Below are 13,837 nucleotides of genomic sequence, written 5' to 3'. Positions count from 1 at the left end.
GTTGTGTCTTTGAATGAATCCCTGAACGACAGCGGGGGCTGTTTTTAGAGTGAGCTTTTCCTCGGGGCAGAAACAGTGTTTGCAGTCATCCCAAGTTATGTGTTGAACAGTGTAGGAGTTCCTTATCTCTGTGCATCTTTGTTGCATTAATGAACACATCAAGCCTGCGCGGGAACATTTAATCTGGTTTTCACATCACAATGTTGTTATAGTTGCTACGACGCAGGAGGGTAGATTTGATCATGGTGATCAATGCCTGATCGCAGTGTCATCATCCTTCGTGATTGTTGGTCTTAATGCATCACCCACATTATAACATTTATGCAGTTTTTATCTGCAGTTAGCCTTTAAAATTGCTTCATAAAACAGGCCCTGAACTGAGGAGTAGCACCATTTGTCAGTGTCAGCTCTGACTTTCAGAAGAGGATGAAAGGAAATAACACACACTCATGTTCCTGTGTGTGTGTGTGTGTGTGTGTGTGTGTGTGTGTGTGTGTGTATCCCTGCCTAGTAAAAGAAGAGTTAAAAATAGCTGATGATTGACTTTCACTTATTGAACTGGCTTCCCGTTCCCTCCCACAGCAGATGGTTGTCACGGCAATAAAATAACTGTGGCAAGTGGCCAATGGGCAGACAGACAGACAGACAGACAGGTGGAGGGAGAGACAGTGAAACAGCTTTAGAATAAGATAGAGTGATGACAGAAACTGTGATATAGTGATAGTGTGTGTGTATGTGTGTGTGTGTGTGTGTGTGTGTGTGTGTGTGTGTGTGTGTGTGTGTGTGTGTGTGTGTGTATCAGGATATTAGATCATATCACAGCAGGACGAGTCTTATCAGATCCCAACATGCAAACATGAGCTCCACTGTTAGCTTCCTTCCCCTCAGGTCCGCTGTGTGTGTGTGCATGTGTGTGTGCATGTGTGTGCGTGCGTGTGTGTGTGTTGCATCCTGTTGAGAATCAAATGTCCTCACAAGGACACAGAGATGTACGGGGTGGTGACATTTTGTCGGGGTGTTTGACGGGTCATTTTAAGGTCAGAGGTGAATGGGTGATGCTGCATTCAGGGCACATGGAAGAACAGTAAAAATGAGCTCCCTGTGTGAAGTAGCTACATCAGCTGGTAAACCATACAGGGATTAAGGTTCAGTTGGTAGTTGTGCAGAAGTAGTGAGAAATAATTGTATACACACACGCATTTGTTTGTTTACTGGTAATTATTGGCTGATGTTGTGAATGCTTTCACGATAAAAAGAACATTACTTCTTGATGTATTTCCCATTGCAACAGGAAAGGTCATTTGTAAGATTTAAACAATGGGCTGCTGATTATGGAGAGAAACACAGTTTGATTTGATAGAACAGGTAGAAATACACACATGTGATGAGTTTATCAGTTGGATGTTTTTGTTAAATCTCTGGAAATGAGCTGTTTTTTCAAGAAGGAGCAATTAGGCAAGAACACGAGTACAGTTTTCATTGGGTCATAGAATACTGACAATATTTAACTAAGATTAACATTTTTTCGTTTAATGCCTCATAATAGTGTGTCAGATTAGATTAGATTAGATTATACTTTACTCTCAGGCTCTCCGTTCAAATACAGCAGAGTATTACAGAGAACAGCTGGAGTGTCTGATACACACAGGCACACACCTCCTTATCAAATATCAAATATTAGACGGCAAACAACATCTTTATGGCTTTTACTCATTATTGTGTCTTCACTGTGTACACAATTAACAGAAAATGAAAAGACAATAAGATATAATGTTTGTTGGCTGATAATTTGTATTTTAGGTCTAAACAGTTAATGGTAATGTAAATAAATACTAGAGAGAAAACAACAACTTCTCAGCTCATAGTTCAGTGTGAGTCATTTTCAGCTCATTTTGTGATCCCAACCATTAAGATTCCACTTCAGGAACGAGCCTCTTGCTGGACGTTTTTGTGGTTTCTGGTCAACGTCTCCGTGTTGAAACACGAAACCCTGAAGTGTCACCACCAAGTTAACGAGTGCTGAGTGTTAAGAACCAGATCAGAAACAACCAGGGTTTGAGATGCGACCCAGAGGCTTCCAGTGAGTTCACGCGTGTTGCTCCACTATGAAGTTTATCTGATGTCAGTGTGTCATCAGGCTGATGAAGCTGCAGGTAGTTAGCTGTAGAGATGCTCGTCGGCCCTCACAAATGTAGGAGTCTAAACATGTTGAATATACTGCAAGAGAACATATGGAAGGCTTTCCAGTTTCCACCCACTCTGTTTTCTGAGCTTATGCATTCTGCTGACTGTGTGAGGCACTGCCACAACACACACACACACACACACACACACACACACACACACACACGTGTACATACTCAAATTGGGCTGAGTGGGTTGCTGATTAGACCGAGGTCATTTAGCAGAACACTTTCCTCAGATTTAACTTAAGAGACGAAGTGTTCTGACACACACCTGAGTCAACACACACACACACACAGACATGTTCAAAAAGACACACAAAGACACAAATAGACACAGATCAGCACCCAGAAACCAGTGAACACACACACTCTCACACAGTTGCTCACACTTGACATGATTTACTTGAATCCATTAAAGCTGAATTTACATAATACTGTCTCTGCTTAACTGCCTCTGCAGGGACATCACACACACACACACACACACACACACACACACACACACACATACACGTATACTGCAGTGTCTATGACCTTGCAGCAGCAACAGAGCAGAACTACAACCTGTATGGGTTGTGTGTGTGTGTGTGTGTGTGTGTGTGTGTGTGTGTGTGTGTGTGTGTGTGTGTGTTGTGTTCATCCTTTCAGCCAGAACACACATCATATCCCTAATTAAGACACTCTGTCTCCATATGTGCTGGTCTGAGATCAGCTGTCAGGTGCCAGCTGGCTGTGATATTTATGGTCAGAGACGCTAACAAATGCTGCTCTCAGACCAGCTGAAAGCTCAAACATAAAATTAGTGATTTGTTGATTTGCTGTGTATCTGTTGTGACTGTTGTTGCTCTGAACGACTGCTGGCTGCTGCCGGCTTTAGGTTGAAACCCCCCCTCATGTATAAGTGATGGTTCGTGTTGTTTCACAGCTGTTTGATGTTGAGTCATGAATAAATTTAACCGCTCATGCTGGAGAAACTGGAACGTTGTTGAAACAAACCATTGATATGTTTTGGGCCAGATTTTATTGTCGTGTCTTATTTGGGGAATTAATCCGATGTTTAATTCAATGATGTGAAACTGAAAACTGTCAAGCACCTGAGCGCTTAATGTCAAAAAACAAATCACAGCAAATTACTGGAGAGTTGTAGGCCGAAGCTTAGAGAACTTATTACGCCCACATGACTACAGGACAATGTTTACTAAAGTTACTAGCAAGCTGTCCGAGCATACGAGCACATGCAAAGAAATAACAATTGATAGTGTGTGTTTTGTGCTTTGTTGCTGCAGCAGACAGTAAGCCAAATACTCATAAATGCTTACAGACAAATGCAGGTCAAGAAACACGTATGAATAGTTTTTAAAACAATACAACAGAATATTAGAAGAAAGATTAAAGGATAACTTTGTTTTTTACAACCTGGACCTTATTTCTAGCATTAAATACGACCATTTAGTCACCCAGACATCTTTGGTGGCATTTGGAGTCGTTTTGAAGAAATTAGCCCCAGAGGAGCGGCGCGCATATCCGTATAATGCGAGTACTCGGGGCATCCATGCGCAGCCTCTATAAACGCATAATCTGCAGAAACTCGTTCATATTCCAATATTTTGTTCTGATATGCTGGTGCTATTCCCCTCTGAGCCGGCGGTCGGCTAGTTTAGCTGTAGTTTGGCACAGCTGTAGTTCGTTATTGCGTATTCGTAGCCGACCGCCGCAGAGTCAGCCGTGTTGTGGCTGGCTGCTTGCAGCGCCCGGCGTTCGGTAATGACATCATCCACGTCAGAGGTAGTTGCCTAGAGACGCCGGATGTTGATAACATGCCACCACGGGCTCAGAGGGGAATAGCACCAGCATATCAGAACAAAATATTGGAATATGAACGAGTTTCGCCGCAGATTATGCGTTATGTAGAGGCTGAGTGGGTGAGTAAATGGTCGTATTTAATGCTACAAATAAGGTCCAGGTTGTAAAAAACGAAAGTTATCCTTTAAATGGAAATCCTGCTGACAGAACATTCTCCTTCTTTTCTCTGCTGCTTGTTTTACCTTCTTGCAGAATTAGAAGCTTAATATTTAGAGCTACTTAAAGATTTGCTCTCTACTTTTCTCTGCTGTTCAATGATTGTGATGTCGATGTGTGTTGGTGCCTGCCAGCTGTGCTGTTCTCTCTGATCAATAACTCCACTCAAAGCCCAGGCTGTAGCCCCCCTACAGCCTGGGCTTTGAGTGGAGTTGTGGAGTTGTTCAGTATCATCTATGTGTATGTATGTATTCATGTGTTCATCGCTGCTGTGTGTGGATCAGCTGGTGGTCTGGTCCAACGGTCTGTTGTGACCCTCAAAGTAAAATAATGACGCCAGTGCAGCAGAAACATCTGTCAATCATCCGTTCACAGGTCGCACATGAACAGGAAACCAGAAATGATCAAGTCTTAAATGAGAAGAGGCCAAAATTATTCAGATCAACAGGGAATACAGTTTCAGGCTGTTAGAACCTAGAAAGAGAAAGTTCTGAGAAACTTGTGGAATTCAAGGCATGAATGTTTATAGCCTTAATCCAGAAAAACATCTCACTCTGTGGTTACAGAAAACCACATTAGCTGAAACCAATTGCACAGCTCCCGTCGGCCCATCTGTTAAAACTCAGTTTTCGTGTGACGCTGCTTAAATTCCACATGAATGAAGTCCGTCGGAGCTGTTACTGAACTGAAGGTTGTTTGTGTTGGCAGGTCTGACGACAGAAGGTCTGTACCGCGTCAGCGGGAACAAGACGGACCAGGACAACATCCAGAAACAGTTTGATCAAGGTGAGACCCTCAAACGCACACCTGCACAGACCTCATAAATACACATCCAGCTACCTAAAAACCCAAAGACGGAGCACATGTGAAACTGGGGCCGGCGCTTCTCATTACCGTCACACATCGTGATTCTAAATTATTTTCCCATGAACTTTTAAGAAGTCGGGAGTTCCTCGGAAACATGTTACCAATCGGGTGGCGCTCGTGTGATGTGTGCAATAAATTCAACCCGCGGCGAAAACTGATTCCAAATCTGACCGCGCAGCAGAAGCGCTTAAAGAGAAACACATGCCCTGCGGAGCAGAGTCGAACCTGCACATGAGGCCTGGTGAGCTGCCAAGGCGGCTCTTAGAATAAATAAAGTGACCGCAGGCAGAAATCACCAGAACGCAGTCAGCAGTGTCGGTCGTTTTACAGCCAGCCGGTGAAATACGGCGGAAAAATGGTGTTTTTTTAGTTATTGTTGATCATTGTTTGCATTATTTATAGCAAATTTGTCATCGCTGTGCAAATAAACAGGCACGCATCAGACGTCACACACACACACACACTACAGGAGCAGCAAGATCATGATCCACAAATCAATTTAGAAATTTGATTAAAAACTTCTGATCATCATTTTTAGAAGTGTTCTTAACTATCAGAAGTAATCCACTGATAATTGTGTGTATCCATGGTTACTGTGCCAGTATAACTGATGCACGGTGACGGTTCATGATGCAAATACGACAACATCTAAAAAAAAAAAAGGATGAACGCTGGACTCAGAACGTGCACTCCCCAACAGGAATCAAGTAAAAGTAGAAGGAACCAAAACGAGAACGCAGAACGTTCCGTCGTCACGGTTCTTATATCCCTCATGCTTCTCTGTCCGTTGACATACAGATATTTGTGACGTGTTGAAAACGTGTGGTCACGCATGCCAGGAAACCGTTTCAGCGTTTTTCTTTCCATAAAAAAGTCCGAGAAGGCGAGGAGAGGTGTTTCTGAGTGGGCCGACTTTTCCTGGAAATAGCAGTATATGGCGTGTACAGTACGGCCTTGTTTAAACAATGAGGGGAGCGTAAAGATCAGGTTTCATGTGATTTATAATGCAGCACGAAACAAAGAACCTTTATATGGACATGAAAATGTTTGATTTAAATGTGTTTCCACTCTGCTGCGACTCTGCCTGTAAATAAGAGATACAAGTGAAATAATTCATGTTTCTGGCTCCTTTCAGCCATTTGTTGAATTTTTCTTCTTCCTGTCGTCAACTTTTAATAAATCTTTTAATAGATATCTGATAATTTGTCCCAGAAAACAGAATCAAACACTGCCGTGGCTGTCTGAGAGGAGAGCTGCTGTTCTTTAGGTTGACTCTGTGCAGGCACATCTGCAGGATTGTCCCTCACGGCTTGCCGTAGGCGACTTAGCCTGGTTGTATATTTCTGTTTTACGCCTCCCGCGGTCCTTCTCCTCGCTGCAGCTCCATCAGATCTGCCTGTGAAAAGCACTCTTACAGCCAGTTAGCTCGTCTGTCAGTGAGAGTGGATGGTGGGCTGCCGGCTGCCGGCTACGTCCACCAAATAAACTGCACGTATGCCACGGAAAGCTGAAGAGTTCGATATATTAGCTTCGTTACGATGGCTTTCTTTGGGATTCAGAGGTCACTTAAGGGTTTTGTTGTTGTCGGTATTGTTGGTTGTTTATTAGTACACTTCATTAAGTACCAGCTTCTCCTCCTCGTTGATTATCTGTCCTCCTCTTGCTGTGTCTCACCCGTCTTGTTTGTCCCTCTTTCCTGTAATATCTCCTTTCTCTCCTTATTTTGTCTCCTTGCTCCTCCCTCCACTCCTTCCTCTTCTCTCTTTCTTCTTCTTTTATTTGTGCTTTTCTTGTTTTATCTCCCCTCACTGCCTCCCCTCGTTCTCTTCATTTCCTTGAGAGTATTTCCAGTGAACTCGTGTGTGTGTGTGTGTATGTGTTGCCTGTCTCTCAGATTCAGTGTGACAGCTGTCCTGTTACCTCAGGGCTCCGTCCTCTTCCTCTCTCCCTCCTCTCCTCCCTCTTTCTCCTCCTTCTTGTCGTCATTTGGCCGTCAGTGCGTCAAAACAGGAAGTGATATATATATTTCTTTTTCATCCTGCGTCTCTGCTAACTGATGGGCGTTTTTGTTTACTTTTATAAGCCGTCACCTCGCAGGGTGTTAATGAGGAAGCTGACACCAGTTTGATCTCCAGCTCCGTCTGAAGCGATGACCCGACCTGCTGTTGAGTACAGCTACAGAAAAATCACCTCACGCCGAAGCGCCGGGAGCCGGCGCTTCCCTCCTCTCTCGACAGGAATAACAGAGCATAAAACTGGTTGTTTGAACCGGACGCGTGTTCTGTTCGAGCCCCGCCGCTCCATCGGAGAAACACTCGGGCCTCTGTGCCTGCAGACGGACTGATGATAACCTCTGTTAGCTGTGATCAGAGAGGAGCTCTGTTCTGCTGCTCAGACACAAAGCTCTGCTGTGAGCCTCGCCGCTGCAACACAAATACTCACAAGCTCTTTGATATCCTCTCAAACCCAAGCATCGACCCAGGAGAAGCTCACATCGACACGGGTTATCGAACCTGAGCCTGAGACGAAGTTTAACGTGGTCTGAAAAGGGTCAGCTGCTCAGCTCGTAGTGTCAGGACGATCGTTCCCCGTTTTTCGCTAATAGATCCACTGTTCTTCATGACAAAGGTGGTTAAAAACGATGTGCTTTATTGATAAGATATTTTCTATGAAGCACGAGGATTCTGCTGTTTGATCATACCGACTACAAAAGTGAGAGGCAACCTTTTACGAAGATTTATTTATTTATTGGGCAGCGGGACAAATTAGTCTGCTGTGGTTTTACATTTTTAACCAGAATGTTATATAAAACAGGCTAAGCTCTGTTCCCTCCGTTGTGTTTCCTGTGTGTTATTACCTCCTCCAGCACCGACTGTCCCTCCGCTCTGTCTAAAGTTGTGTTTCGGGACGGCGACGGCTCACGAGGCTGAAAGAAATTATCGAAAGATTGAGAAGAAACTTCACTTGTTGATTCACTTTAGTTTAATTAATCAGAGACACGTGCGCCATAAATGATTTGATGCTTAGCTTCGTGTTGAGCAGCTGTCAGCTAAGCTAACACTACGGGAGGCTCCAATTCTGATTATATGAAATTAAAAATCTTAATTCAGGTAAAGATGATTCATTCTAACTTTATTTTTTGCTCATATTTTGTAGTAAAAGTGTTGATGTAGGATCTGCTGTGTGTCCATGTTATTTAGCCACGTTGTGAATTCTTCATTTTTCTATTGTGGACTGCAGATAATTTGTTAAAGTACAGTAAAATACAGTACTTACATGAGTAATCCTTTGCTTCCACTATCTGTGATCGTTCTGTCTTGTCCTATGAAGTTTTTCCTGTAAAGAATCGTATTTACTACTAATTATAGGAATAATAGGAATATATGAATGCAAAGAAGTTTGCTTCCAGTGTCAAACTGGAGGATTATGACTACATGATGTCCTGCAGAGATCATGTAGGATGATCACATTATCCAGCAGCTCCGCCCGGGTGGAGCTGTTTTCCTGTTAGCTCTGTTTGTGATGCAGAGGATGAAGCAGCTGGAGCAAAAATCAAACCTGAAGAACAACCTTGGGAATCTGCTGCAGCTGGAGGAAAATCAGCCCCTCTGTCTCTCTCTTTGCAGATCACGGCATTGACTTCGTGGCGATGGACGTGGCGGTGAATGCCGCCGCCGGAGCGCTGAAGGCTTTCTTTGCCGACCTGCCCGATCCGCTGATCCCCTACAGCCTGCACCCAGAGCTGGTGGAGGCGGCAAGTAAGAATAAACACACACGCAAACACGTCTTCTGAGGTCTGAGAAAACACTGAGCCATGAGTTATTAATGTGTGAAGACAAGTTACCTGATACTTCATATAAAAACACAGGAATATACACATGTCTAACCCTAACCCACTAACACGGACCTTCATCACAGCTAAGCCTGACCCTGATCTAAACCTCGGTCCAACCTGAACCTTAACAGCTCTTTGATGTTCTGAAGACAGACCAAAATGTCCTCACTGTCCAAAAATGTCCCCACTCTGTTGGTGAAAAACTTAGCAAGTAGCTAAGCAAGTACACACACACACACTCACACACACACTCCCTCTTAACCTCTTGTCTGTTTGAACTGCTGTCTTCAGTGCTGCAGAAGTTTAGTTAACACACACACACACACACACACACACACGGCTTTCTGTCACATCACACACTCTTAAGAGGCTTTTTTCAGCCCCAGGATGCTGTCAGACATCTACACTTTGCTCTGTGTGTGTGTGTGTGTGTGTGTGTGTGTGTGTGTGTGTGTGTGTGTGTGTTTCCTGGTCGTATATTACTGATGCTGAGTGCTGAAACCAAGCTGACGACAGCAGATTAATGAGCCAAAAATACACAAGAAATGTAAAATGAAATCATACGCACACACACACACACACACACACACACACACACACACACAGTTACTTTAATGAGGGTCTTATACTGAGACAGCGAGGCTGGTTCTTCTTCTCTGGAAAATAAGTCATATAGCAGGAAGTCTTCTTCTTCTCCTCTCGTCTCTCCGGTGCTCCCTCTCCCTCCTTCAGTCACATTTTTCTCTTCATCTTGCTTTCTCTTTCATTTTCTTTCATTGTCTCTTCAGCTCTCTGTCTCCCTCTTCTTCTCAGCACATCTCCTCCTCCTCCTCCTCCTCCTGTCTCTCCTGTGATTTCTCTCTAATCAGACGACTACAGCCGGGTTACTGCGACTGTTCGACCTTTGACCTCCTCGCTGTCTGTTTCTCGCAGCAGTAAACCAGGAAACGAGGATCCTGGCTTGTGTTTTGATCCGTTTGATCTCTGTGATGATCTCAGGTTCAGTCTTTTTTTTTTCCTTTTTGTAGTTTTGGGTCTTGTTAAATATGATAATGACGAGGACGACGGGCCGGTTTGACTCTAGTTTGAATTTATTATCTAGAGTAGAGGTCTCCACAGGTCTGCCAGTTTATGGTTTGTTAACTAAGACCTGTCACAGGACCGGAGTGGGCTGAGTCTGATTGTCTGAGCGGATCCTAGTGAACTCTGATCACATGGTCATAATTATCACCAGTAACATATCATCTGTAACTTACCAATGGTTTCCTATAAATGAAAAAGAGAATGACATCTCTCAGGATTAATTAAAGAAACAATAGAGAAATTTGGGAACATGCTTTTTTACTGAAAGAAAAGCTCCATGTTTTCTACCAGCAAAGACAGTCAGCAGTGTGGGGGAGAATCTGAGGAACGCAGTGTTAAACTGCAGGTTTACGAGTACTTGAAGTCCTGTCGGGAGCTCCGAGCACCGTGAGTTTGATCGCGTTACCCAGACGCTCTGCTCGGGTGCAGCTGTTTGTCTGTTCGCTCTGTTTTTCGTGCAGAGGCGTGCTGCAGTCGAAGCTGCCGTGAAACAACAGAGGATAAAACATGAAAAATAACTTGTGACTCTGCTGCGGATGGTGGAAAACCCTTAAATCCTGACAAAGTGCAACATTTCTGACCTAAGAAGACCTCCGATGGAAGCCAGTGGTTCCCAACGTGCGGCTCAGGAAGACCACGCTCAGGTTTTCTCGTGCAGTGCTGCTTCGTTTTATCTTCTCAGGCCTCGACAGAGCGTTCAGATGAGGGAACATGTTGCTGGTTGGACTGCAGGCAGACTGAGTGGACAGTGCTGCATTAACAGTGCTTTGTGCACACACAGATAGACCATGTGATGCTTTAATGAGCCGTTTTCAATGACGAGCTTTGGATAAACAAAGAGAACAAAGAGATGAATGCAGGATCAAAATGTCTCGTTTGCTTAAATTAGTTTTACTTCAGTGATAAATTTCTGTTCACGTTTTATTGTCAGTTCAGGTGAGTTTCTTTCTCTGCTTTATGTTACTGCAGCAGCAGCCTCCTTCCTGGAACAGGGGTCATTAAATTTTCATCTACACTCATCTTTTGTAGGTTTATCACTTTATTGAACCCGTTGCATTGTGGGTATACGGTGCCGACAGCGGCGTGTTTTCCCTTCAGACTGATATACGTATGATAAAAGGGGATTAAATCGTTCTTTCGGTGCTGTGGTGAGCTGTTTCTGTCTGTGATATTTCTAGTTAATGTTGAGACACGGCAGCGTGGATTAATGACCTTTGACCTCTTACAGCCATTAGCAGGTCAAAGGCTCCCCCTCGGCTCCTCGTTAAGATGATTGATAGCGTGCAGGATGAATAAATCTGTTCCGTTACGTGCGCGCTGTAAATTTTCATCTAAAAATATAAAAGGCTTCCCGCTGATCCTGGAATGTCTGGAATATCCTGGAGAATATTCCAGCCGGGGAAGGAAGTTCAGGGTTGTGTTAAAGTAGCTTTGTTGTGACAATCCGAAGGTAAGAGCTCGTATTTCACAGCCGCTCTTTAAATATTTAATAACCGAGAGCAGCGCTTCAGCTCCGACGAGCTTTCGCCGCAGGAAAGCGATGGATTCTCTCGGGAGGATGAAGAACATTGAGGATTGCTTTTCAGGAATACGGCAGGACGTGTTTTCTGTTTGTTTGTTGTCATTTTTGTTTTACTGCCACCACTTATTCACGTCTACCAGCTGTAACCAGCATGAAACCACTTCCATTTCTCTTCTTCTTCTCACACCGAATATTCTCGCTTCGACTGGATGGCTGTCGTCTGGCCTGCCAGCAGCTGATAAAACATGATATTCTAATCACTAAAACACAGTTGTGCTACGTGAAAGGAAAAAAGGAAGGAAGAAAAGCATAGAATTACCAATATTACCCCAAGCAAAGTTCATTATTTCTACTCTGTTCAGTGCTATGGCTTCGTAATACTGATAATAGTAATAATAATAATAACAATAATAATAAAAGCTCAGTCTGAACAGCTGAACACAAATGTGTTTATTTTCTTTTTTTAATACTGACCCGTTTAACCAGTGACAAGTTAGATGTGATGAAGGCTAGTATCCTTTCTGCCCACAAGATTTTATGCAGCTTTCTGTGCGTGTGTGCATGTGCATGTGTGTGAGTGTGTGTGTTTATGTGGGAGTTGCTCTTGGCAGCATCTCAACCTTTTGTTTTCCAGAGAGTATAATTTCCGTTCCCAAGAGAGAGTGTGCGTAAAATGTAAAACACCTTCCTTCTTCTCTCCCTGTGTGTGTGTGTGTGTGTGTGTGTGTGTGTGTGTGTGTGTGTGTGTGTGTGTGTGTGTGTGTGTGTGTGTGTGTGTGTGTCTGTCTGTCTGTCTGTCTGTCTGTCTGTCTGTCTGCGTGTGTGTGTGTGTCTCAGAAATCGTGGACTACATTGAGCGTCTGCAGGTCTTGCGTGAGATTGTGAAGAAGTTTCCTCCTGTTAACTACCAGGTCTTCAAATACATCATCACACACCTCAACAGGTAAGACACACACACACACACACACACACACACACACACACAGACACACACAGACACACACTCACTCAGATGCATGCTCCACACACACTCTGAGCTGAAATATACATGCACACACAGACAAAAACACACCCACGCAGAGCTTAGATGCACTTATCACACACAGTCTTAGCCCATATCCAGGATGCACACACACACACACATACACACACACACACACACACACACACACTCTCTCTCCACACTCTGTGTGATCTGTGTGTGTGTGTTGGAGTAAAATCCTCAGTTTGAAGCTCCAACATCAGAGAAACGGCCTGACATTCAAATGTACATACACCTGAGATGACAGTGAACGCATCGCAGCAGGACGCTTCATGCAGACGTCTGACAGGATGTAAACGACGCCGTTCTGACATCAAGCCGACAGCGGCCGAGCTCCGCCTTTATTTTTGGTACATTTCAAACATTTACGTTGGGTTGAATCGCTCTGCAGTCTGACCGAGTGCTGGATGAGAGAAAACAGCTGTTTGGCTGTTTGCTGACTGCATTTCCTGCACTTTGACTGACTGAGAGGGTTCAACCTGCGGCTGAAACACAGCTTTTTTTCTTTATGTTCCAAGTAGATTCACCACATTTGTGGAAAAACGGTTCGTCTCAGCCTGATGAATACCACCTGTTCACGAGGAGGTCGATCGCCGGTTACGTTGCTACTGTCTGTTCTTCAGATCTTACCAGAGAGTAAAAAAACTTTCGCACCGCAGAGCTTCACGTTCTGCTGCAGATGAAAACAAAACATGGAGTCGCATTAGGGAAACGAGCAGAGAGCGTTAATAATACAGCTGCCAGCGACGTGTCGTCAGAGCAGAGCTGCACTGTGACAGATATAAAATGCTCTGACACCAAGTGAGACGCTGAAAAACGTTCCACTGCTAACGTTCGATGCACATGAGAACATGACGGCCGACAGCGATGTGACACCGTTGCTGCAGCGCAGCATCGTTCTGGACAGAGACCTGCAGAAAGTCTGTTTTTATTGTAGCTCATTTCCTCGATTTTATTCAGCTGAAGGCAGTTAGTTTGGTCGATCACCTGCTCTTGACCATGTGACTTCTTCCCCGTCTGTAACCGGCGGGACGAGATCTGCCGTCGAGCCGGGTGACGCCGAGTTAACGCTCCCGTCGGCGTGGCGGCAGAAAGCTTCCCCTCAACAAGCCGGACGGCGTTCAGTGACAGCTGTCGTTAATTTAATTAACTTTGCGGACATGTAATGAATCTCCACGCTCACGGTGATGTCACACTTCATCAGTTATTGATTGGAAACATCGGTCAGCTGCCGGAGGTGTCTTGTAAGCTGACGAGGCTTCAGCTCATCTTCATCGCAGCTG

At 44.3% G+C, this 13,837-nt stretch overlaps 1 protein-coding gene across 2 annotated transcripts in view; it reads left to right on the top strand.

Moving 5' to 3' along the window:
- Positions 1-13,837, top strand: part of arhgap5 (Rho GTPase activating protein 5) — a 48,742-nt gene that overhangs the window by 32,887 nt on the left and 2,018 nt on the right. For both annotated transcript variants that reach the window (XM_041954381.1, XM_041954379.1), the window contains exons 4-6: positions 4,914-4,991; positions 8,699-8,830; positions 12,350-12,455. In XM_041954381.1, coding sequence (XP_041810315.1) covers positions 4,914-4,991; positions 8,699-8,830; positions 12,350-12,455 — 316 coding nt within the window. The remainder of the gene's footprint in view (positions 1-4,913; positions 4,992-8,698; positions 8,831-12,349; positions 12,456-13,837) is intronic.

This window comes from Chelmon rostratus, chromosome 15, assembly GCF_017976325.1.
Source record: "Chelmon rostratus isolate fCheRos1 chromosome 15, fCheRos1.pri, whole genome shotgun sequence".
NCBI lineage: Eukaryota > Metazoa > Chordata > Actinopteri > Chaetodontiformes > Chaetodontidae > Chelmon > Chelmon rostratus.
This window is presented reverse-complemented; position numbering and strand designations above follow the sequence as displayed.